At 53.9% G+C, this 25,868-nt stretch overlaps 1 protein-coding gene across 1 annotated transcript; it reads left to right on the top strand.

Moving 5' to 3' along the window:
• Positions 1-1,757: 1,757 nt before the first annotated feature.
• On the top strand, positions 1,758-25,866 carry RALGDS (ral guanine nucleotide dissociation stimulator; the record flags this gene model as incomplete). The annotated part of the gene is made up of 15 exons (XM_006894429.1): positions 1,758-1,940; positions 11,645-11,755; positions 13,804-13,997; positions 14,695-14,754; positions 15,577-15,770; positions 16,269-16,609; positions 17,317-17,808; positions 20,710-20,796; positions 21,341-21,373; positions 21,680-21,801; positions 21,951-22,046; positions 22,321-22,522; positions 22,692-22,934; positions 24,288-24,402; positions 25,721-25,866. Coding segments are annotated over exons 1-15 (2,619 nt in total), but the record flags the coding sequence as incomplete, so codon positions are not given.
• Between the last annotated feature and the right edge of the window lie 2 nt (positions 25,867-25,868).

Raw genomic sequence — 25,868 nt, forward strand, 5'->3', positions numbered from 1 at the left:
TGGAAGCCTCTGGTTTCTTTCACCCGTTGCTCTGTTGTGGGCATTGAGTTGGTTCAATTGCTTACTCTTGATGAAGCCCTCCGAGTGGGATTAGCTGGTCGGTCAAAGGGCATGAATATTTTTAGTGTTTTAGTAGAAATTGCCAGATGATTTCCTGCCTGTTTTTGTCAAGAGTTTGGAGAGAAAACTGCCCGGCAGATGCTCTAGCCCCTTGTATATAACTGTCTGGGCCCCATTGTCCACAGACAACTCAAGTTTGGCACAGACACATAGTAGCTGTGTATACCATGTCTGCAGAATGTGTCCTCTGGTCTTGCCGCATCCTCCTTTTACATGGAAGCACTGTGGCCTCGTGCATGTGGGGTTGATGATTGGGAGGCAAGAGGCAGTGCCTGGGCTGCTGGCAGCGCTTCTGACCTCTGTAAGGGCTGAGACTATGGCAAGTATCAGCAGATGGGTGGACATGTGTGCCTCATCCATTTTACAGAACACCTCTCTTGACCCTGCTCTTAACTTCAGGCTGTCTCTTCCTTTCCTCTCTGAGCTACTTTCGGAGGAAGTAGCTGAAGCTCCCTAACCCAGCTGCCTCTCCACCTCTCTGCTCTGATAACTGTCCCGAGACAATGAGTACACACAGCACAAAACTCAGGACCTCTAAGTGCACGTGTACCGCAGCAGGAGGACAGCAGACCAGTACTGGCCAGGCTCCAGGACAGTGCCTTACATCAGCTACCTCTACAACTCTTGGGGGAAGCACTTTTCATTATCCATCTTTTCTAGATAAAGAAATAGAGAATCAGAGAGCTTAAGCAACATTACCAGACCTACAGGGATGGACTACACTGGTATTCAAGGAATCCTGGCTGTCTCTGGGGTCTGGCTTGAAGCTGCTTTATCACATATCAACATATATATCATCAAATAAAAAAACCAAACCAGTAGATTGTGCTCATGGTAGAATGTCAAGTACAACTGCGTGCAGAGGGTTTCTAAGGCTGTAAATCTTTCCTGCAGAACAACTGACAGGTTCAAAGCACCCGTGATTGGGTTAGGCCTGGCGCTTTAAGCACTGCGGCACAGGGTTTCTTGTTGTTAGATGCCATACAACTCGTAGCGACCCTACCCTATGAACAACGGATCTGAATGAAACTTGTCCTACCTTGTGTCCTATTATCATCTCCAGCATTGCAGCCCATTGCAGCAGTCACGGTGACAATCCATCTCATTCAAGGTCTTCCTCTCTTTCACTGACCCTCCTCCTTCTCCAAGAAATGGAGACTCCTAGCAATATGTCCAGAGTATGTGAGACAAAGCTTTATCATCTTTGCCCCCAAGGAGCATTCCGGCTGCACCTTCTCCAAGGTATAAGTGTTTGTATCTTCTCGAAGACGTAATTGTGTATATGTAGGAGCCCATCCCAGGGCCTCTACCCATCACTCTTCACACCTACATGGCTAGTGCACTCTTTCTCCTACATTCACTCATCCTCTGCTCTGGCTCCGCCTCTCCTCTCGGTCCCGCCCCTTTTTCAATCTCCCAGCTCCCCGCCGGCCCCGCCCCCGCCCCTCCTTCTGTCCAATCCCGGCCCCGCCTCCGGCCTAAACTCGGCGGGGCAGGGCCTCGGGCTCAGAGCGCAGGCAGCGCTAAGTCGCGCTGGCTGCGCCGCCGCCCCCGCCTCGCGCCGGGCTGGCCCCCTGAGCCCAAGCCGCCTTGGGTCCCGCGCGGCGGCCGGCCGCCTGCGCCGCTGAGACCCGTCCATGGTGCAGCACATGTGGGGAGAGGTGGCCGGGCCTGCGGGCGGCGCCGAGTCGCTGTTTCCGGGCTCCCGAAGAAGCCGGAGCGTGTGGGAAGCAGTGCGCTTGGAGCTGGGCGTCCCCGACAGCTGCTCGGTGGTATTGCACAGCTTCACGCAGTTCGACCCTGATCTGCCACGCCTGGAGGTAGGTGAGGCAGGGTGGGGCCAGGGTGGCCCCGGGGATGGGGTGGGTTTGGGTGGGTTGCCCCTTGTTTGATGCAAATCACCAGCAGAACCAGGCCGACTCCGTTTAGCAATAGAAGGGGATCACCTCCTTCAGTGTAGGTGCTTTGATGTCCTTTTTGCAGAAATCCATTTCCTTTCTTAATTTCCAAAACCGCAATGTGGGGAGGGGAGCTGCCAGCACCCAATCCAACAGTTTAAAAACCAGAGCTGAATTTCATGCCCCCTCCTCAATCCCATACTGTGGCCTACTGTTACTAACTCTGCGTCGCAGACCACCATAGAGTTTCCTCCCTCGCGTGCTATTGCTTTTTATGTCTGTGGTTCCTGACACTGGCCTGTGAACTTCCCGACTACAGGGTCAGAGTACTGTTTCACCTTGCTTGAGGGGGTGGAAAAGGAACAGTACCCCCCACTGATGGGCACCCTGATGAAGATCTCATTCTGTGATTGGGGTGTCAGGATCCTAGATCCTCAGAGACATTGGGGATTATGGTGACCTTCCACAAAAACCCTCCTGGGGCCAAGGTGCACCTGATGACCAGGGAGACCTCAGGATTGCTCTGGGGGGAGGGGCAGAACTCCAAAATTTTGGGTCATGTGGCTAGGTGGTGAGGGGGCAAGGTCTTCTTAGGCCAAGGGGATGACTCATTTGTTCTTGATTAGAAAATGCACCTACACCCTCAATTTGCAGGAATTTGGGAGGATCCAAGCAAAGGAGATAGTGTGCCTGACATGAATGAGGCCAGGAGTAAGTAGCTGGGAGGGGGCCCAGTATATGTTATGGTCACGTGGAGATGGCCCTGTCTGATGCACTGTTGGCGTCTGTGCAGCAGATGCAGCAAAATGCTGGGCAGTGTCCGTCACCTGCTCTGCATGGAACCTAGACGCAGGGCTGAGACTCCCTTTGGCCTAGGGGTCCAGAACAAGTGTGGACTGTCTGGGGCCAAGCCTTAACAGTGAGGTTCTCCTGGCTTTCATGCTGGCTGGGCCCCCCCCCCCCCCGATGCTCCGCTAGCCCTTTATCACTGTATGCTGTTGGTATCAGCTTCTACGGTTGGTTAGAGCCTGGGTGCAGAAGGATAAAATGTGTTTGCTGCCCAGCGTGAGAGATGGGCAGGAGGTGGGAAAGCTCTTAGACAGGAAGCGTCCAGGGCTCTTGGAGTGGGTGCCCATTCTGCTGGGCTTGGCAGGTGGCAGGGCCAGTCATGCTCCCCGCCCCTTGTTCCCCAGGGTTGTGATCCTCACTGGCAGCTGGAGCGGGACCCCCAGGAGGGTGGGATGGGGTGGGAGTCCTGACACCAGCCTGGTGCTCATCTGGCTTTCATTATGTCTGGCAGCAGCTCAGGCTTTGTGTACTGGGAGGGTCCAGCCTGAGCTCACGCAGGGCCCGGCAGGTTTCTGGCCCGAGTGGGTGGGACACAGCCGCTTCTCTCTTGTCTCAGTGGTGATGATCTGCACATTTAGGGACGCCATGCAGGCCGGACTGAGCTCTTTCTCAGCCCAGGGACCTGCCTTGCATCTCTGTCGCTGCTGCCCTCCCTTACCCGGCCTCAGTGCTGGGATCCAGGCCGTGGCGGCTGTTTAGAAATCAAAGGGGAAGCTTCTGGCTGGGGCAGGAAAGCCAGGGTCCTGGCAGGAGAGAAGGCCCCTGCCGGAAATCAAACACAGTGACCATTTACCCTGGGCCCTGGGGGGAAGGGGGCGGGGAAGTCCCTGTCCCTCCTGCCAGCAAACACCCCCCTCCCCCCCATCCTGGGGCTGATTTCCTGGCTGCTGTAGCGTGCCAGAGCTGAGCTGAGCCGTGGTCCCTGTCCCCTCTGAAAAACCACCAGACACTGTCTGCTTCCCCACCCCCAGCCCCATTTTCTTGACAAGCGTTCACCAGGCCCTTCCCTTTCTGGTCTGCCAGATGTTATCCTACATCTGGGAAAGCTGCTTGTCATCTTGATCCTGACCAAGGCTGACCTAGGTTGGTCTGTGAGGTTCTGTGCTTTCTATTATTGTTATGTGCCCTAGGGTTGGAACTGACTCATAGCTGGCCCTCCCGCAGGTTTTCGGAGGCTGTAAATTGCACAGGAGGAGATTGCTCATCTTTTGCCTGAGAAGCAGCTGGTGGATTCAAACCATATGCCTTTGGGGTGACAGCGCAATACTTTACCACTAAGCCACCAGACCTCCCCTTCTGTGCTTTCTACTCCGTGTCTCTGTGTCCAGGCAGACCACTGCCTTAGCCAGGTGAGAGATTGGAGCACTTAGTGACTGACACCATCAGCCCATTCCATTGGACTTAGCTGGTCCCACAGAGTACTTGCCAGCCCACTTTATAGGAAACCAAGTGACAGAGGAGCCACGTCCCTGGCCTGAAGGCATTCAGAGCGAAAAGTGATGGGCTAGGGTTTGGACATGGCTGCTTTTTTCACTGGGGGCTTGCTGTGAGCAGAGTCTACCAACATCAGAGGATAGGGCCAATTGTCAAGGGAATTGTAAATGAGTGGTCAGGGCCAGGCAGTTTTGGGGAAAAGCAGAAGTATCCCTGCACAGTCCATAGCCCAAAGGACAGAGATGTTTATGTTCCAGAGGAAGGAAGGGCAAAGGAATTTAGCCCAGAGGCATGTGGAACAGCTTCTAGGAAGAAAGTCGATCTGAAAGGTTTAAAATAATATTTACTGTGATCTAAGGTTTATATGGGTCAGATTGCCTAGTCCTAAGGATGACAGAAGAAAAAGTGATGCGTCTTGGCTGTGATGTTGGAGGACAGTCTTGAATATCCGATGGTCTGCTTAGATCTGTTGTTCATAGGGTCACTGTGAATTGTATTTGACTACGGCACCTACTAACAACAAGTAACTCGCATGCTTTGTTCTTTTGAGGGCAATACTATTTTGTTATTGTATGACATCAAGTCAGATCCGACTGGTGCAGGAAGAGACCGCCCATCCATGTCCAGCGGAGCATCTGGTGGATTCGAACCATGTGCCTTTGGGATTGCAACTCAGCTTCTTGCCACTAGGTTACCAGAGCTCCCTGGACCATACTATTAATAACCCATTTAACAGATAAAACCACTGCAGCACTACAGGTTAGATTGCACAGAAAGTTACAGAGCTAATAATAAGTGGCGGAGGTGGGTTTTCAACCCAGGCAGGGAGAACGCCTGGAGGAAGAATAGATGAGGAGCACTTTGACAATTTTTTTTTTTAAACAGTCCCTCCGTAAGGACTATCCACTTAGCTTTGTATCCAAAGACGAAATTTGTAGGTGAAAGGAGTTAGGAGTTAGCCTTCGTTACAGACTGGTTCATTTCAGGGTCGAAAATATGGAACGCTTCACGAATTTGCGTGTCATCCTTGACTTTGACAATTTTTGAGGTGCAGCTGCCTGGGAGAGAGTGTCTCCCACTTTCCCCGCCCAGTCTTCTACCAGGTCATCTGCTCTCTTGGCCTTTCTGTATGCAGGTCTTCAGGTTAATCCCCAGAGCTCATTCTCACCTTTACTGGATGCCTAACAGGAGTGATCTAACCTAAGTAATGTGCCTCTGTATATATTTTATTACATCTAACGTGTTTTGTAATTTGTGAAGGGGCCTCTTGCCTGACTCCAAAGGCACAGTTTCTGGGGCCTGCAGAAACTGTCAAGTTCATGAAGAGATTGGCCATCTCCATAAGACTCCCAGGGAACCTGGAGAAGAGGGGGCAGCCTGGCTGACTGGGTTGTGAGTCCTTGTTTGTTGAAGACAGCCTGGAGCCTTTTGGTGAAGGTTAGATGCTTGGACATGCTGGGCTGTCTCCTGGGAGGCTCAGTGTGGTCCTGGGATGGGAGTGGGTGGAGTGGGCAGTGCTGGGAGGTACTGACCTGCTTAGTGGCAGGGCTGAGAGCCAAGCCTCAGTCTGGAAGTTGGCTGTTTCTGGTCTCTGCTCTGGGAGCCTCTTGCTGCCCCTCAACTTGACTCCAGCCAAGGAAGTGGGGCTCAGGGGTGTTCCCACATTTGCCCTCAGCTGGCACCAAAGCAGCAGGGGGTCAGTTTGTAGGAGGCTGCACCCAGCTGTTAGAGATCTGGCTTCCAGGGCCTCCTGGCTGGTGGCCCAGGCTGCTCCCACTGTGTGGCACTGCATGGCATGACCACCCTGTTCCAGCTCAGGCTCTAGCCATGCAGGCCCAGAAACACCATGTTCTGGACAGTCAGGCCCAGCAAAGCGACTCTAGTCCAAATCAGAAGAGGTGGAAGTTGAGACCTGGAGTCTGGGGCAGGAGTTGCTGAGTGGGATGGGAGCCAGAAGGTCCTTGATGAGAACATCGGGGTAGGGAGTAAGGGACTGCACTTTAGTCTATGGGCGCTGCTCTGGCATTCTCCTTTTTGCTGTACAAACTGTTGGTGCTTAGGTCTCTGCAAGCACATTGAGAGCTGTGTTGTCTCTTTGAACCAAGGAGCAGTGCAAAAGCGTGGACTATAGAAGTAAGAGCTTTTGTACCAGAATGGCTTGGCTTCGTCTGTAAAATGGGCACAATGCTGATTCCTCTTCTCAGCATGACAAGCTATCCACGTGCTTCTGGGTCCACTTAGCTTTCCAACGGGATGCCAGTGGTCCTGGCATTGGACGCCTTTGTCTGCAATGGTGAGAGGAGTCTCAGGCCTAAGCTTCTGGAGTTCCTAGTGCCCTGGGCTCCAGGGACCCATTGCTTGGTCAGGCTAGGGCCCACTGCTCGGCTCAGCAAGGACAGGGCTTACCAGGCTGGTTCTTTCCACTGTCCTCAGCACATGGCAGCCACCTGTTGGGCAACGCAAGAGCCAGACCTGGGTGTGTTCCCACAGGAAGTGGGAATCACAGGCCTGGGTTCAAATCCCTAGACTGCCTGTACTTCCTGCCTCTGTGACCTGTGCAAGTTCCGGTCATTTCTTCATCATTCAGGAGGAGTACTGGGAGGTTTAAATGTTATGAGTGAATGAATGGCCCAACTCGCAGGGCGTGCTCGACATGCTGGCGCCGTGGCTGCTGCTGGTGGTGTGGGGTCTGGGCCTTCAGCCCATCTCTCCCAAACCTCGGGGGACCCGGCCATGCTTCCCTTTAGTTGGCAACAGCTGTGCACCTTCCACACTGGTCACTGGTGGTCTGATTGCCCAGCGGCCAGAGCTGGTCCTGAGAGGAGAGAGTGAGTGGTGGATAGGGGCCCGATTATCATCTTCCTCTTGTGTTTTTGGAGGTCTGTTTTCTCTTTAAATGCTCAAGTGGTAAGTAGCTGGACTCAGGCTGGGAGGAGAAGAGGGTCCATGGGGAGATGGTTGGCCCATTTTCAGAGCTAAACTAAGCTGGTCCCCAGATGTCAGTTTCTGGGGTCACCAAGCTCACTGGCTGCCCTATCATCCAAGTACCTTGAGCAGCTCCTAGCCGAGGGCACATCTGAAAGCCATGGGGTCTAGGACCAGGAGTATAATCTTCCTCCCTCCGAGGCTGCTCTGTGTTCCTGGGGTCCTGGCTGTGCCCTCAGGCTCACAGTGCACCATACCTCTAGCCCAGGACTGGGTACCCTGCTGTGTGTCAAGGACTGTTCTACTCCCCCAGGGGAGTGTGGGAGCATGAGGTCTAGGGAGGAAGCCGACTTGAACTTAAGAAGTCCTGGGTTCCTGCTTCAGCGTAGAAACCCTCTACTTGACTCTCACCCTGACCCTCAGTTTCTGTCTCTGTAAAATGGGGAGGCAGTATGACATCCACGGGACCCGTACTCTGCTCTGGGAGGCTGGGATTCTATAGATGGTGAGCAGTTCTCGCCATTCTGTTTCATGTTTTGCCTTCTACATTTGAGCAGAAAGCTGCCTGGCAGTGTGCCTGCCCAGAGTTGTAGGGAGCCTCGCCCTCTCTGGTGGCAGGGCTCCAGGCTCGCAGAGCCTCTTGACAGGTTTCCTGCTCCTGGGAGCTGCTGTGTGTCAGGTGTGATGACATCACCAGGCTCACTCACTTCCTGGACGGTTTACTGTGCACCGGACGCCGAGCTTGGCGAGCTGTGTGTGTTCTCCTTCCTATCCTCTCACAGTCACTGCTTAGAGAGCTGCTGCTGGTCTCCCCGTTTCACAGATGCACTCATGGAGGCCAGGACTGAGGGGCTCTGGAGAGCCCTCCATGAGGGCTTAGTGGGGCTTCAGGAGGGGCCTAATGTGCCCAGAGCTGACAGTTGACTGGGTGACGCAGTGGACATGGGCAGCTGGCCAATGGGTGTGACGAGGTCCCTGAGGCAGTGATGTCATGTACTCTTTGATTTGTCTCCCGCTCTCCTGAGGGGCCTGCCCGCTGCATGCATGGCCTGGAGGTGGGGAGACTGCGGGGCTTCAGGGCAGTGTCGCTCCCCCAACCTTTGGCTAAGTCTCCTTGGGAGGACTGATCCCAGCTGGAGGACATAATGGGAGGGGACATTCTAGGAGGTCACTGAAGGCTTTTCCCAAAATAAGGGTAGGGTCAGAACCCTGCTGGCCCCTATTGTTCTGCTTTGAGGAGTCCGGACTTGTCCTGCAGCTTCTTCCTGCAGCCTCTGCAGGGGACACAGCCTGACTGCTGGCCTGTCACTGTGAGAAGGCTGATCTGGTGACACACTAACCGAACACCACCCAGGCCCTGTTCCCCTTCCTGGTCCTAAGGCTCTGGCTTCGAGGCACAGCGGGAAGGCGCACAGCGGGAAGGCGGGGGAAGCATCCCAGTGGCCCATCCTGCCAGCTCGCCTTTATCCAGCCCTCAGGGCCTGGACTGCACTTTCCTTGAAGTGTGGAGGGCACAGCCATGTGTTCAGCCTGTTGACTGGGTTACAGTGCCCTGCGGACATCAGCGGGTGCCTGCTGGGCCCTGGATAGGAGGATCCGTCCCCTGTGGACACCGCCAACCGCACGATACTCTTTCCCCAGTAATTGACACAGAGTGGTGTCTGCTGTGGACACCCCCTCAGTGGGAAGGCATTTTCTCCTCATCACCTGTTTCTGAGGCCCCCTCTCTCCTCCCCTCTGTGCCCTCAGCACTGCCAGAGTGTCCTTGGAGGCCTAGCATTGCCTGGACGAACTGCCCACTACTGGGTTTGCTTGTTGTTCACTTATGGAGAAGAGGGAGCCTGAGTTTACTGTGTCCACCAGGGCCCTGCCTGTCATGTCCCAGTGGGCCCTGGGTGCAGAAGCTAGGCTGTTGGAGCCAGGCTGTTGATTTTCCCTCTCTGTCCCTGAGGGGGGTGGGGTTACAGCTGGGGTTAGATCCCACGATGCAGCTTTCTGTGTACATGGTCTGAGGGCACTAGCTGCAGCACCCTGTGCTTCTGTAAGATGGTAGTGGTGTGTGTTGCTGTCATGGTCTGTTTTTGTTGCTGTTGCCGCTGCTGCGGTTACATGGAGGAACCAAAACTCCCCATCTGGGAGACAGGGTGGTGACGCTGACCCAAGCTCTCCCGAGTCCCTCCCTGCCCCCCACCAGGCTGGCAGAGGGGCCACAGGCGGGAGGGGGAACTCAGGGATCACATGGCAGCCACACAAGGCCCGGCCAGCTGCTCAGCTGCAAGCTGAGGGACGTGGCGTCCAGCCCCTCCTGCGGGCTGGCCTGTGCAGCCGGGCCCAGGAAACACTGCCATCTGGCAGCATCGCTGAGTGCTGGGCTCCTGGGGGTCAGGTGAGGGGACCCTCTGGGATGTGGGGCCCACAAACTGCTGCTGGGATTTTACCTGACCCCCAGGCAGGCCAAAAGAATCATTATTGCTGTCCAGTGGACCCCGTCCTGTGACAATTGTGTGTTAGAGCTGACCTGCTCTGTAGGGTCTCCTTGACCGTGTTCTTTATTGGAAATAAAATGCCAGGCTTTTCTTCCTTGGCACTGCTTGATATGTTCAAACCAGCAGCCTTTTAGAGGTTGACTGCAAACTTCTCGAGGACCTTCCAGCCTGGCTAGAGGGGCAACCAGCCCTGAGAGACTGGACAGAGACTCCTCTTGGAAGAGATGCTGGGCTGGGCAGGCCCCTGGTCTGGAGGGTGGACAGCCGCCTAGGGACGTCACCAAAGCCTCAGAAGCCCGTCTCCGTGAGAAGCAAGTCTCTAGTCAGAGGCAGCATGCAAGGGGCAGGAAAAGAAAAGCAAGCATCTGTTTTGGTTTTTCTGCTTCAAAAGTAGGAATTTCCCATCCTCGGTGGAAGGGCTGGACTTCCACCAAGCGTGGGCTGCAAGGCGTGTGTGTGTGCGAGGGGCGCTGTTCAGGAGGACCTCTGCCTGTGGTTTCCCCACTGACTTCCAAGAAGTGGGCCCGGTTGTCTCTCTGGAGGAGACAGAGGGTCAGGAGTGTTGTTTCAGCAGGCTTCCTGTTGGTAAGAAGCCCAGAGTGGGAGGGCGGCCTCGTGCCAGAGGAAATGACTTCCGGAGGAGGATTCCTGCCCTGCCTCCCTGAGCTCTCTGAGGGGCCGGCTGGAATCCCAGTCTCTGACCCCAGGGGTGCTGACGTGTACAGCCCACAACACACTAGGCACCTGCTTTAGGGAAGACACCACTAGAGGGTCACAGGACCAAGTCTGCACCTTCACCAGGGGCTTCCTTGCCTGAGCTACGCGCACGCACACACACACACACGCGCGCGCGCGTGCGTGCATGCACCCCCTTCCCCCCTGTATTGGGATTTTTGTAGATTGCCAGCCTTGCACTCTCCAGTTCACCATGCACCTCTCAGGGATGCTATGTTTGCCCTTGCCACCAAGAGCCCCTCTCACTACAAGCTCTGCTCTCCCCTGGAAAGAGTAGGCAAGAGGGGCTCTAAAGCCCAGGGAAGCCACAGCTATGGGGATGTGGACACAGCTAGACATGCAGCCTCCAGGCTAGGTTGTCCAGTGGAAAGAGATGTTTTCTGCTGGAACAAGGGCCTTTCCTTTGGGCAGAGGGATCTGGGAATCACCAGACGACTCACACCTCCACAGAGCTATTCCAGTCAAGGCGTTGTGATTTTGGGAGCTCTCTGGAACCCGCAGCCTTCCACATATGACCTCAGTACTGTCACGTTTCATACCCTGCCTCGTGCACATGGTGGTTGACGGAACTGGGAACTCCTCTGTTGCCCAAGTGGGCACATGGACATGAATGAGCAGAAGGGGAAGGAAGTGGCCTCATATGTGTCTGTTGGGGACACCCTACACCTGCCCCAGTTCTATCATGCTGACTCAAGGGCTTGAGTCAGGTGACTCGGAGGAGCTTCTCGCTCCTGCTGGGTCAGCACTGGAGCCCTGCAGGCTGGGTGGATGTGGAAGTAAGTGTGAGGATGGCCGTGGGGCCTCTGGTCCTGGGGAGTCACTTTCTCTATGGGGGCCTCTGCCTGCTGGATGTGATTGACTGTGTCAGGGCCTTGGGAGCCCAGCTGCACCATTTGTCCTTCTTAGCATGGATGCTGTGTTCTCAGCCACTACATACCTATCTGTAAAGTGGCTGGATAACAATTTCATATCCCAGGTCACAAATGGTGTGGTGGGAAGGCATGTGGTACGGGCATTCCCAGTCTGCCCAGATGTTAATTCTGAGTATTTGAGCCATCAGCTCATTTCTACCCAGGCTGGATGCCTGTCTGTGTCAGAGCTGGGGTGCAGAAAGTTGGGTGAGGATGCCTTCTTGTGGCATCGCCCAGGCAGGCCCTTGATGCTTCCTGACCTGACTGTCAGGCACTGTCTTTACAGAGCTCCACGCAGGAGATTGGCGAGGAGCTGGTCAACGGAGTCATCTACACCATCTCCCTGCGGAAGGGGCCGGTGCACTATGCCGCCAACAAAGGCCAGCGCTGGCTTGGGGTGAGTGCAGGCAGGGTGGGTTCTCTGTGCCCAGGTTCAAACCTGCCCCTGTGATTCTCCTGGCTTAGGGAGACCATGGGTATGGCAGGGCCTCCATGCCCACGGTTAGACACTGCCCTGTGATCCCCCTGGCTTGGGGTGAACGTAGGCACAGTGGGGTCTCCATACCCACAGTCATACTGTGCATGTGATTTCTCTGGCTTGGAGTGAGTGTGGGAAGGGCAGAATCTCCATCCCTCGGTGACCCCCTGGTCTTCCTGGTGTCCTCTCTTAAGTGGCCACCATTCCCTCTGTTCTCATCAGGTCCGCCACACACCGTCACCTGCAGTTGGGTGAAAAGTCACTTTTCCCAGATTTACAGGAGCATTAGGAAAAGCATGTTATACTGTTTTTACTTCATTGTAAGCCATGAGTATTTTTGTATTTTACTACCATTTCCCATGTTTTAACTCTCTGGCCCTAGGTATCCTGGGCAGCTGTCTGCATATGACAGTCATTTCCTACCTCCTGCAAACCTACAAATCAACATGCTTACTAGCCTGTGGATAACCAAAAAAAGAGTGGGGCTCATGCTGTGATCTGTGCTTCCCTGCAACTTACAGTCCCGTGGGACATATCACCGGACCACTCTAGGTCAATCTCTGTGGTCTGACTCAGCAGCAGAATATTCCGCAGGCAGGGCTGGTTACCATAGTGATTCAGTATTTCATTGCGATTGGACCTGGACCTGACTCTGTTCTGTGGCCATTTCAGCAGTGCTGAATATACTGTCCTATCTAATAGAAGGATTCCCTTTTTCAGGATAAAGTCCCAGGGGTGGGGTTGCTTGTCTGAAGGATCAACTTGAAGGTGTAATAAATAGTAGCTCTCCCAGTTCTGACTCTCCAGGCAGTTCTGACTCAGTCTCCAAGGTTGTAAATCTTTACAGAGGCGACTGTCCATCTTTCTCCCTTGGAACTACCTGGTGGATTTGAACTGCTGACTTCATGGTTAGCCGACTGATACGTACGTGGCCCCTTATGCCTGCCACGAGGGAGCTCTGGTGGCCTAATGGTAACGAATTGCACTGCCAACCCAAAGGCAATGTGTTTGAATCCACCAGCTGATCCAAAAGGGAGAAAGATAGGCAGTCTCCTCCCCATGATTTACTGCCTCCAGAGGTCAGCTGTGAGTTGGATCACCATAGCTCAGGATTGTAGTCACCCCACTGGGAGACTGAGCCACGTTTTGTTTGTTTCTCTCCTGAGTTGTCTCTTCGGATCTTTAGCCCCGTGGGGTCTCTCTGCCACTTCAGACTCTCCGTTCATTTGCCCCTTTGCAGGATCACCATAGCTCAGGTCGTTTAAGATTGAAAACAAACAAACAAAAAAAAGTGCTTTTATTTGCAGTGCAAAGTGGATGCTTGTGCTCTGGACAGGCGTCTGTAGCCCACACCCTTCCTCTCTGTGTTAGGAGCAGACCAAGCCTCCAGTCGGCTCTGCGCTCTGACCTGTGTAACCTTGAGCAGCCCCATGACATCCCTAAGCCTCTGTTTTCTCATCTTCCAGGGATGTTTTGTGAGCACTCCCTGGGAAAATGCTCTTTTCTTTTTCATCTTTATTTTATTAATTTTATTTAATGGACGTTTACAGAGGTTTTGGATTTCCAGTCATAATTTTTTATTTTTAAATTATTTTTTATACTAGTTTATTTACAAAATTTGAATACATTGTTTCTGAGAACAGATTCTTCCAATTTCTCTCACCTCCCCCCATCAAATTGTACAACTCCATGATTAATCCCCCCTTACCCTAGGCTCTTACTATGGGAAAGTACTGTGATTATTCAGTTGACAGAATGATTGGGATGTGCTGATTATTTGCATCATTCCTCTACCTCAAATTCTACTTTGAAAGTGGATCCCTTTTCTTGCTCTTTGCACTCATGTCCCATTTCTTGCCAGAATTCACCGAGGGCCTGGGAGTTCCTGATCTGAGCTCCAGTCCCCAACCCTCCTGGTGGTCCATGGTGCTGCTGCTGACTCTGCCCCTCCTTTGTCCCACCTACAGTATGAAAATGAGTCAGCCCTGAACCTGTACGAGACCTGCAAGGTGCGAGCAGTCAAGGCAGGCACCCTGGAGAAGCTGGTGGAGCACCTGGTGCCTGCCTTCCAGGGCAGGGACCTCTCCTACATCACCATCTTCCTGTGTACCTACCGCGCATTTGCCACCACCCAGCAGGTCCTGGACCTGCTCTTCAAAAGGTGAGCCCCCCTCATAGCACAGTTACTTCTCTGCTGTGTGCCTGGAGAATGTCACTTGGTCTCTGTGCTCAATAAAAATTGATTAAGAGAACCTCCTCAGGGTATTGTAAAGTCTAGATGAGATAAACTCTGCAAAAAGCTTACTCCAGATCTGGTGGGAAAGTCTGCTACAGGGCCCTTTCCTATTTTTCCTGCCTCACCCTCATCAACCCCATGACCTCCGTTCTCCCTTTTATAAGGAGATTTCGGTTTCTGTCTATAGAGGCCTGTCTTTGGGTGTAGTCACGGCAGGGATGCTTGGGGGCTGACTGGGAGGTTCCAGGCACTTCCTGATACCAGGAAAGGTGCTGATTTGGTTCTTTCCCTCAACAGATGTGTATTCAACAACTCAGCTCCTTACTCTTGAGCTGGAACTGACTCATAGCTGACCCTCCAGTGGGCTTTCAGGGGCTGTAAACTGAATGGGAGAACATTGCTCATTTTTCTCCCTCTGAGCAGCTGGTGGATTCAGATTTCCTGCCTTTTGAGTTGGCAGTGCAGCCCCTTATCCACTAGGCGGTCAGAGCGCTCTGGTTACATATTATTCAGACCTAAATCCCTGCCCACCTGGGCTGCCATTCTAGTCGGGGAGTTAGACAGTAACCTTAGGCATCGTAAGCAGGTACGGTAGATGTGACGCCCTCACGGCCTCCTCTAGATACGGATGCATCCTCCCCTATTCCGATGAGGACGGCGGACCGGAGGACCAACTGAAAAAGTGAGTAGACTTTGGGTCTAGAAGGAGACCCGAAGAAGAGTAGGGGTCTGTGCCTTATGAGGACTGGGCAGAACCCTGGGTCCCACATAACTTGGAATTCCTCCTAGAGGAATGAATTGGGGGGGGCTTCCTCTTTGCAAGAAGAAAGCAAGCTGTGGATGGAGCCTGGGTGTGGGGAGAACAAGGGGAGGCAGGAGGCCTGATCCTGAGAGAATCCACCCCTACTGCAGCCTGCTCACCCCTGCTCTCCATGTGCCTTTCCCCTAGCCCCAGCCCCAGAACAGGAGAACAGGAGGCGTGGGGAGCAGCCTACCCCCAGATCTCATGAACCTCAATTGTACTCAGTTAGTGGCATTGAGGGTAGCTGTGCCGCTCCGCTTTGGAGAGTAGTGTCAGAGGGATGAAGCGACTCAGGTGTGCATATAATACTGGCCCACAAGTTGTAGCTTTCGATGCTGCAAGTGCCCCGGGAGGGCTGAGGCAAGACAGACTCAGTTATACATGGGCTACTCCTGTGTGTCAGCGCCCCAGCATGAACAGCAGACAGCCCCTCCCTTCCCGCATGGAGTTGCTGTCCAGTGGGAGGGGGCCAAAGGAGACAGAAAGGGAGACATATCAGGCTTGTCTCAGGGCTGTCAGTCAGAGCTTCCAGAGGTTGAGGCTCTGTATAGCCTGCTTTTCAGTGTCAGGACATGGAGCTAACCCTTGTTAGTCAGGAATAGGCACAGGGGCCCAGCCCACCTCAAGACACAGGGGTGTCCGGGAAGGGCAGTGTGCAGGGCAAGCTAGGCCTCTGACGTGCTACTTGTCCGTCTACCCCAGTGCCATCTCCTCCATCTTGGGCACCTGGCTGGACCAGTATTCGGAGGACTTCTGTCAGCCCCCGGACTTTCCATGTCTCAAGCAGCTGGTGGCCTATGTGCAACTCAACATGCCTGGCTCAGACCTGGAGCGCCGGGCAGACCTCCTCCTTGCCCAGCTGGAGCACTCGGAGCCCACTGAGGCAGAGCTCGAGGGTGAGGATTGAGGGTGGGTGTGGACGTCTGAGAAGGGACGCGGGGCTGTTCCACACAGACAGGATCTTCCAGGGGCTTGTGTTGGACCAGAGCTCCGAGCAGCCTCAGCCCCCTCATCGGGTGGACAGCAGTCTGTGAGGATTCCTTGGGTGGAGGTCACAGGCTTGTGCTTCTCTAAATGACAGTGAGATGTTGGTTTTCTGCTGTGGGAAAGACACAGTCATATTAATGAGCATTTTTTTTCTCTCACAACTCTAGTGTCAGATCTGCCTCTGACTCCAGAGTTAGTGTCCACTCCAGTGCCAGCTCCAGAACCAGTTGCAGAAAGAGAACCAGCACTGTCTTCAGGAAGAGAACCAGGACTGACTTCAGAAAGAGAACCAGGACTGACTGCAGAAAGAGAACCAGGACTGACTTCAGAAAGAGATCCAGGACTGACTTCAGAAAGGGAGCCAGATTCGGATCAACAAAAAGAGTCAAGTCGAGCTTCAGAAAGAGAACTAGATCCAACTCCAGAAAGAGAACCAAGTCCAGCTCCAGAGTTAGAGCCAGTGCCAGTTCTAGAACTAGAACCTGCCTCAGCTCCAGCATTAACTCCGGCTCCAGCTCCAGCTCTGGCTTCAGCTCCAGTTCCACCTCCACCTCCAACTCCAGCTCTACCTCTGGCTCCGCCTCCCACTCCATCCTCAGCTTCAGAACTAGAACCAACACTAGCTTCAGTCCCTGAACCTGCCTGCCTATCTCCTGTCATGATGGAGAACGGGCTGAGTGAGGAGAAGCCTAACCTTCTAGCATTCCCTCCGGAACTGGTGGCGGAGCAGTTTACATTGATGGACGCGGTGAGTAGCCAGGCTTCACAGGTAGGCCTTCCTTTTGGCATCTGCTGCCCTAGACCTGATAGTCCTTAATCTGGAGTCCAGTGATGTTCGTCCAGTTCCCACTTCTCCCACATACTGACTAGGTGACCAGGACAAGTTTCTGAGCCCCTAGAGTTCTACTTTGCACCTCTGGACAGTAGAGATAGGACAGTATGTGGTGCACAAAAGAAAACAAAGAGGACACTTGGTGGCCCTGGCCCCTATAGGGCCTGGAGATGCTTGCCGAGGTGCATCTTGGCCCATGGGTCACACACTTATCTGCCCACTCTCACCAGCCTCTGAATTGACTATACACCTGATATGAACTAGATGCTTTGACATATACTCTAGCAAAGCCCCTGGTTGTAGTGTCCATAGGGAATTAATTGGCGTCTGAATTGGGAGACAGACCCGATAGATAGATAGACTCAGATAGATGTCATCACAGTGGCGAAAACTGCCCTCTTCTGATACTTGACGGGCTGAGTGGTTATGCCTCTCACTTCCCATCGTCACTGAGTCCTGGGTCTCTGGTGTGCTGGGTTCCCTCTGAAGGCAGAGAACAAAACCCAGAGACTCTCACAAGGCTTGAGTCACATTCTTAAATTTCTGACTTCCAGCCCAGGACTAAGTGGGCACGTGGACTGCACTGGACAGGGCCAGTGACACTCTTTCTTCATCGCCCCCAGGAGCTGTTCAAGAAGGTGGTGCCCTATCACTGCCTGGGCTCCATCTGGTCCCAGAGGGACAAGAAGGGCAAGGAGCACCTGGCACCCACTATCCGAGCCACCGTTACCCAGTTCAACAGCGTGGCCAACTGCGTCATCACCACCTGTCTAGGTGACCGGAACATGAAGGCCTCAGACAGGGCCAGGGTGGTGGAGCACTGGATCGAGGTGGCCAGGGAGTGTCGAATCCTCAAGAACTTCTCATCACTCCATGCTGTCCTTTCTGCTCTGCAGAGCAATTCCATCCACCGCCTCAAGAAGACGTGGGAAGAAGTCTCTAGGGAAAGCGTCCGAATCTTTCAAAAACTCTCTGAGATCTTCTCAGACAAGAACAACTACTCCCTGAGCCGGGAACTGCTCATCAAGGAGGGGACCTCCAAGTTTGCCACGCTGGAGATGAACCCCACAAGAGCCCAGAAGAGGCAGAGGGAACTCGGCGTCATCCAGGGCACCGTTCCCTATCTTGGCACATTCCTCACGGACCTGGTGATGCTGGAGGGAGGTCAGCTGACTGGGAGGAGACTGGAATAGGCAGACACTCCAGCTCATTCTTTTCCTTCCCCAGGAGTGTCGAATCCTCAAGAACTTCTCATCACTCCATGCTGTCCTTTCTGCTCTGCAGAGCAATTCCATCCACCGCCTCAAGAAGACGTGGGAAGAAGTCTCTAGGTGGGCAGGCCTCTCTGTGTGTGAGCATGGGCGTGGGTCAGCAACCTCACCCAGGGTGGGGTGCTGAGCTGAGCTCTCCTTGGGCGGGAACCTGCTGGGAGGCAGCCAGTTTGCCCAGGTCTCCTTATGTAATCTTGCCTCAGGCCCGAGTTTCCAGACTAGTGGTGTTGCTGTTAGGACCTATGGAGTACAGTAAATTACCCCCAGATTACCCCGTTGAGCCAAATAGAAGATTTTTAACATTTTCCTCTTATTGCAACTTTATTCGTGGTCCAGTTGAAATCCAGACTAGTCAAAGCAGAGCTGCTAGTTGAATTGGGGGTGCTGTTGTTGTTGTTAGGTGCCATCAAGTCACCTACGACCAGTTCACGTGGTGACTTTGTGAACAACAGTTCTGCACCGGGCCCTATCTCTCATCATCTCACAGTCTCTCATAGGCTCAGCCCATTGTTACCATGACTGTGTCAATCCATCTTGCAAGGAATCTTCCTCTCTTTCTCTGACCCTCCACCTTTCCCAGCATGAGGGCTTTTTCCAAGGACTCACCCCTCCTGACAACATGCCCAGAGTATGTGTGATGGAATGGGGGTCCCCAATTACACCAGCAGCAACCCTCACCTCCCTCACTCCATGGAGCTCAAAGAAATCCAGTTTGAAAATCACTTGTCCAGGCACTTGTGTTCCTATAACAGGCCTGTACACACTCCCTTCCCCACCATTCCCAGCTTTTCTCCTTTGCTGTCCCCACAGGGAAAGCGTCCGAATCTTTCAAAAACTCTCTGAGATCTTCTCAGACGAGAACAACTACTCCCTGAGCCGGGAACTGCTCATCAAGGTAAAGTGGGGCTGGGAAGGGGTCTATGGGACAAGGGGGGCATTGGGAGTTTCTTCCTGAAAGTTCATTTGAGAACTTCTAGGCTTGTTTTGTTGTAACAGAGAGCCAGAGAGATTCTTTGTGGTCCATAGACCTGCGGAGGGCAGGTTGGGAGACAGGAGGCCCCAGTAATTGAATCTATCTGGGGGTGGCAGCTGAGCTGTTCCAGGAGAGGCCGATTGACAAAATCAGCAGCTCGCTGGCTTCCATGCTAGCCTCTCCTGCTTCCTCCTGGTCGTTGAGTGGATTCTCCGAACCAGCCTAGCCTGTCTTCAGGAAGCCAGACGGCTGTTGCTCCTCTTATCTGCTTCCACACTGCTTAGCCTAAGGAGGGGCACACTGTCTGCACCCTGTCAGTAAATCTGGCAGGCAGATGTGCCTGCATTCTGTGACCCCTCCCTCTTCACCCCTAGACACGTACTGCCCATTAGGTTCAGCCTCAGAACCTGTGTCCACATCACAGACTCACAGAAAAGATGTCCTGGCCTTCTCATGTGCCCCCAGTGGCCTGGGACATGTGACCTGGAGAACTAATGACCATATCTGAGAAGCTTCCACATGAAAGAGGAGACAATACCCACCCAGTGCTGACAGGAGACCCCTCCAGGGTGGATAGGGTAGTTCTCTGCAGGGGGAGCTGCCTGAGGAGCTTCTTGGAGAGGTGAAGCCTTTGGTAGAACCTGAGTGTGGAGACCCTGGAGGGGCTGGTGCAGATGGGAAGTTCAGTGACGTCTTCTGCTCAGCACTGACTGCAGGAGCTTGAACTGGGCCTCTGGCTGGGACAGAGGAGTGCAACTCTCCTCTGACTCCCTGTGGGCCCCTGACAAGTCCTTGCTCCTGTCCAGGACCATTGGTCTATGTGGAAAATGTGGAAAATGACAGTTGTGTGGGTGCCAGCTTCACCAGGTGATGAGGTTCTAGGGAGAAAAGGAGTGTCATCTGAACATTGTGGAGGATCTGCTGAGGGGCAGGGGGTGGGGAGAACTGTGATGGTACTGATAGACCTCTGCATGCTCCTGAGAGCATAGGTGAGGGAGGTTAAGTCTCCACCCATGCTTTTCAGATGAAGAAAAGGGTTCGGAGGGACACCGGGCTACTTATCTGAGATCACACACAGACACAGACACACACACAGACACAGACACACACACACACAGAGCTGGGATTCATGCCTAAAGTCAGCGCTACACCAGAGGTGCCAGGAACACTTACACTACCGACTAGGGCCAGGTACCTAAGATCTGAGGTCAGCAGCTCTGGAGGGGACAGAGGTGAGGGGAGAGTAGCCTCATTGACCTTATCCCAACTCTGCAGGAGGGGACCTCCAAGTTTGCCACGCTGGAGATGAACCCCACAAGAGCCCAGAAGAGGCAGAGGGAACTCGTGAGTGTGTGAGGCTGGGTGGGCAGGGACTGACCACAGTCAGGAGACCGGGCCCCACCTCCTGCAGCCTTTCTTCCATGGCCACAGTGCCTGAAATACTTCTGCTGGACAGGACCTCCTCTGGGACCTGGGAGGATCAGCTGGGATCTTAGGGGGATGAGCCACCGCCTGGACTAATCAGGCTCAAGGTGTATCTGGGAGTAGGGAGGGACCCAAGCCACACGACTTTTGTGATGTGCCCAGTGCCGCCCTGGGAGGTGACTTGAAGGAGATTGGGATCTATAGAGGGCAGAAGGGAGACTTGGGGGAGGCAGCATAGGGACCCCCAATCTGCACCAAGGAAGCTTGAGGGGCTCAGAGTCTTCAGGGGTGGGGCCTTCATGTCATTGATGTCACATGAACAGTCTCTCCCCACCTCGATGTGACAGGGCGTCATCCAGGGCACCGTTCCCTATCTTGGCACATTCCTCACGGACCTGGTGATGCTGGACACTGCGATGAAGGACTATCTGTATGTGAGTGAGCTGGGTGGGGGTCAGGGAGGGACCAGGGTCCTGAGATGTGGGAGGAGTGGGCTCGGTGCTGAGCCCTGAGCTCTCAGCCCTTGGCACTGTGCCCTGGATGCTGGGTGTGTCGTGTCCATCTTACTAATGAGCAAACAGAACTTTGGCAAAGCTGCCAGTCCTGGTGTCTTGGTTTGGAAAGCAGCCGAGTGGCCTGCCTCCAAAGCTGACTGGGCCTTTGACCATGTGGGATGTAGCCCTTCCAGGTGGCGCGAGGGAAGTTGGCACTGCCAAGGTTAGGCAGCACGTGAGTGACTGGCTGTCATTTTGTGCCTGCGGCCTCAGACTGTCCATCTGTTATCAGAAAGGACTGGGCTAGAAGCTCTCCGATCTCTGCTCAGGGCCTTTCCTGCCCTGGTGTGAGGGAGAGCCAGGCCTGCCTCTGAGTCCCGTGTGTGTGTGTGCAGTGTCCCCTGGTGGGCCAGCCAGGTAGAGCAGCATGGGCGGGGATAAGGGGTGCTGATACTGATGGATGGTGGTACTCTCTATCTTCCAGGGGAGAATGATCAACTTCGAGAAGAGGAGGAAGGTAAACAGCCCGGACCCTCGCTGTGGACAGTGAGATGAAAATCAGAGGCCCAGTTGGGCAGGGCACTCCTTAGTTCTGTCCTTTTTCCTCTTCAATTTATGGGGAATGTTTGATGCACAAAGGAGGGGAAAACTGACCCACTGAAAAGTAGGCTAGGGGCTTGGAATCAAGGATGGCTTCCTGGAGGAAGGGCTCAGGACTTTGAGGACAGGTAGATGGGAGGAGGCAATAGCAGAGACCTGAAGTCCTCACACCCTCTCCCCACTAGCTGGCCTCTCAGCACCCTGTCTTTCCCTCTGGCTGTAGGAATTTGAGGTGATTGCCCAGATCAAGCTGCTGCAGTCGGCCTGCAACAATTACAGCATCGCCCCTGAGGAGCACTTTGTGGCCTGGTTCCGAACCATGGAGCGGCTCAGTGAGACCGAGAGGTGAGGCATGGCCAGAATTGGAAGAGGCAGGAGTAGGTTGCCGTGTCCACGGGTCAGCATCAGAAGCTGCTGCCTGGAGATACACCACTCCAGCAGAGAGACATGCAATGTGGCTCCTGGAGCCTCACACCTGCTGCTCTGTCCCATAGCTACAATCTGTCCTGTGAACTGGAGCCTCCGTCTGAGTCGGCCAGCAACACCCTCAAGGCCAAGAAGAGCACAGCCATTGTCAAGCGCTGGAGCGAGTGAGTGCCAGGTTGGGCAGGGCAGGGCTATCCTCGGTTGACCAGGGGTTCAGGGACTCATACCTGGTGCTGGGACCCAGCTACCCTGCTGGCCAGCCCTGTGACTGGAGCCAGTGGTCTCATCTCTCTGGGCCTCAGTTTTCTCTTCTGAGAAATGGGATGATGCTTAATGGTCATCACCTCATTGAACTACTGGACACTTGTCACAGTGCATGGTGCTCCATGAATTGGGGGCAGAGGGCAGGGTGGACAGTAAGTTGACTCTTGCATCCAGCCGCCAGGCCCCCAGCACGGAGCTCAGCACCAGTGGCAGCTGCCACTCCAAGTCCTGTGACCAGCTCAAGTGCGGCCCCTACCTCAGCAGTGGGGACACAGCCGATGTGCTCAGTGTGCACTCCGCCGGCTCCTCCAGCTCGGATGTGGAAGAAATCAACATGAGCTTTGTCCCGGAGTCCCCTGACTGTCAGGAAAAGAAGGTGACTACCTGCCCTTTCCGACAGTTGACCCCTCCCTGGGGCCAGCCATCCCCACTCCACACCCACAGCTCTACAACAGAGCTTCCAGAAGCTTCCTCACTCCTATCTAAACACTAATCTAGGCTCCCTTCGGGGAGTGGCGCTTCTGCTGACCTCACTGTCCCCACAGTTCTGGGAGTCAGCCTCCCAGTCGTCCCCGGAGACCTCCGGCATCAGCTCAGCGTCTAGCAGTACCTCGTCCTCCTCGGCCTCCACCACACCTGTGGCCTCCACGCGTACCCACAAGCGCTCTGTCTCAGGAGTCTGCAACTACAACTCCTCACTGCCGCTCTACAACCAGCAGGTGGGCGACTGTTGCATCATCCGTGTCAGCCTGGACGTGGATAACGGCAACATGTACAAGAGCATCTTGGTGAGTGGACAGAGTGGGCGTCGCTCCCACCGTGGGTGACACAGGCCTCGCTGCCCCCCTCGGAGCTGACACTGGTGGGTGGGCAGGGCGTCCCTCAGCCTGGTGGGTGGGCAGGGCGTCCCTCAGCCTGGGAGGGAGTAAAGGAGATGGGATTTGATGGTGATCGGTGCTCAGCACCTTGGGTGTTGGGGTTGAGATTTCACGTTGAGAAGGGAGAGCCAAGGGAGTCTCACTGGAAAGAGAAGAGAGAGGAAACAGTGGCTCAGTGGAAGGAAGTTGTAGCAGCAAGGAGGCCAAAGGTAAAGGGGCAAGGGTTAAGAGTTAAGGATATGGTAATTACAGTGTTGCACAATTTGATGGGTAGAGGGAGGGAGGGGTCGGTAAAGGAAATGGGAAAGATCTGATGTGAAAAACAATGCATATGGACTTTGTAAGCAAACCAGTATAACATAAGAATTTTATTTAAAAACAAGAGTTGAGGCCAGAGAGGTGTAGAGGGCCTGGGTTTTGTCAGGGCTGTGAGCAGAGTGAAGTGGGACCCCTGGAAGTTGGAGCAGAGGAGGGGCAGCGGGTGACTTCAGCTGTTCTGTGGGGACATCTAAGTCAAGGACAGCAGAACAGCAGAAGCTGCATAGGTGGGAGGCCATAGAAGGACAGTGGTCAGGTTCCAGCTGTATAATTTGAGTCAGGTGCCTCATTACACATCCGTCCTGTGCTGCATGCCTGTTGACACCAGGAGCTAGCGGGCACTTTTGTAATGAAATGACCATTAGTATGACCCATAGTCTCAGCCCTGTGCTCCCTGCCCATCCGGGTGAAGGCAGCTAGGGGTCTGACCTATGCCAGAAAACTGGGGGTTGAAGCCCAGTGCGGGCGGGTGCAGAGAAGGCATTTGGGTGAAGGCAGCTGGGGGTTTGGTCTGTGCCAGACAACTGGGGGTTGAAGCCCAGTGCGGGCGGGTGCAGAGAAGGCATTTGGGCGGCTCTTAATTTTATAGGGCTGGACTCAGTACTGTCTGCTCCTTGAGGTCATTGAGACTGTTAGCTTGGAGGGACCAGGACAAGCGTGGCAATGCCCCAGGGTGGCAGTGCCCTAGGGCTCATGCACGCTCCTCAAGTCCATATAGGATGGCGGCAGATTCCTATAGATGAGGAGGAGGGCGGAGTTGTTGGGAGGACCTTTCTCTTAAGTGGAGGTCCCCCCTCCCCATGCATCCATCACCTAGTGCACCCACCTGGAGCTTGAGAGTCTGTGCCCAGTGCTGAGTCAGCTCCCAAGGGTCCTGTTACTCCACACTTGGGAACAAGCTTCAAGGCCCTTGCCTGGATGGCGTGTCTCTCACTCCCACTCCAGGTGACCAGCCAAGATAAGGCTCCTACTGTGATCCGTAAGGCCATGGACAAGCACAACCTGGATGAGGATGAGCCAGATGATTATGAACTGGTGCAGATTATCTCAGAGGATCGAAGTAAGTCAGAGGGTTTATCAGGTGATGGAAGTGGGGGTTTGGGCTCAGTGCACACTGCTCCAGATTGGAGGCTCTCTGTCCTCAGAAAACATGCAGCAGGGTAGGAGAGGCACCATGCACACACATGGACCTTCTTGAAGCCCACATGTCCTCCCTGAGTCCCTGTGGATCACCTGTCATGTGCCCTTCCTGGAGTGAGAACCAGACAGTGGGAGGTAACATTGAAGAGCTAAGAAGGAGAGTTCTGCCCTTGGGCTATGGGCCAGAGGACCCAGCTAACAGGCACAGCCCTCCAGTGGCAGCTCTGGCCTCTCAGCATCTGAAAGCATCATCACTGTCATGGGCCGAGGAATCAAATATGTTAGAATCCATGCATTTAAGACACTGAAAACAGAAAACATTTCCTTGATCCCCTGTGGAGGTTCACAGGACCCAAGTCTGTATTCAGACTGGGAAAGAGAGCAAATCCGTGGAAGCAGCACACGCTCAGAGCCAGACAACTAAGGCATGGGGACCTTGGGCAAGTTCCTTACACCCCAAATGGAGAGAAGTCAGCGGGTTAATCCTCATTATCTGTGAGCACTTTGTGTGTGTGTGTGCGCGTGTGCACACGCACTCCATAAAAGTGCACTGGAAATACTGTTGCACTTTGTTTCTGGCCAGCTGGTTGCTTACTCCCAGTCAGTAGTCCAGATAATCAGTAATGATTCCTGTGATCCCAGAAGTTGTTTTCTAAGTCCTCTCTCATTTTCTCTCACTTTTTGGTTAGTTGGAAGGGCAGCTGGGATGTGTCTGTGTGAGTCTTTTTGGGATTATCCTGCTTGGAACTGGTGATCTCTTTGGATGTCTTGGTTTGTGTCTGTCTTTTTTAAAAAAAAATATTATTTTTTGTGTGTGTACTGTCAAATAGGATCTGACTGGTACAGAAGGAGATTGCCTCTCCTTCTCGAACCACATACCTCTGGGATTGCAGTGCAGATTCTTGCCACTAGGCCACCAGAGCTCCCTTTGGTTCATGTCTTTCATCAAATATGGGACACTTTTTACTGTTATTTCTTCAGATAGCCTTTCGGTCTCTTTCCCTTGCTCCTCTGGAACTTCTAGAACATGTGTGTTGTTCAGCTTAGCAGTGACTCCCAAGTAGTTAATCAGTGCTTTTATGGGGCAGGTTTCATTTAGTGGGACTTTAGTGATATGGGAGCTGAATTAGGATCCCCGGCTTGAGCCTGATCTCTGAAGTGATGCGGACGTGACATCTTTAGCCTGCTCTGCAGCCCCTCTAGAGCTCACCCGACTAATCCTCTGTCTTTTCTGCCAGAGCTGAAGATCCCGGACAACGCCAATGTGTTCTACGCCATGAACTCTACCGCTAACTATGACTTTGTCCTAAAGAAGCGGACTTTCACCAAGGGGGCAAAGGTCAAGCATGGGGCCAGTTCAACCCTTCCACGCATGAAGCAAAAGGG

This window comes from Elephantulus edwardii, unplaced genomic scaffold (genome assembly GCF_000299155.1).
Source record: "Elephantulus edwardii isolate Elephantulus edwardi_28Jun2011 unplaced genomic scaffold, EleEdw1.0 scaffold00141, whole genome shotgun sequence".
Classification (NCBI taxonomy): Eukaryota; Metazoa; Chordata; class Mammalia; order Macroscelidea; family Macroscelididae; genus Elephantulus; species Elephantulus edwardii.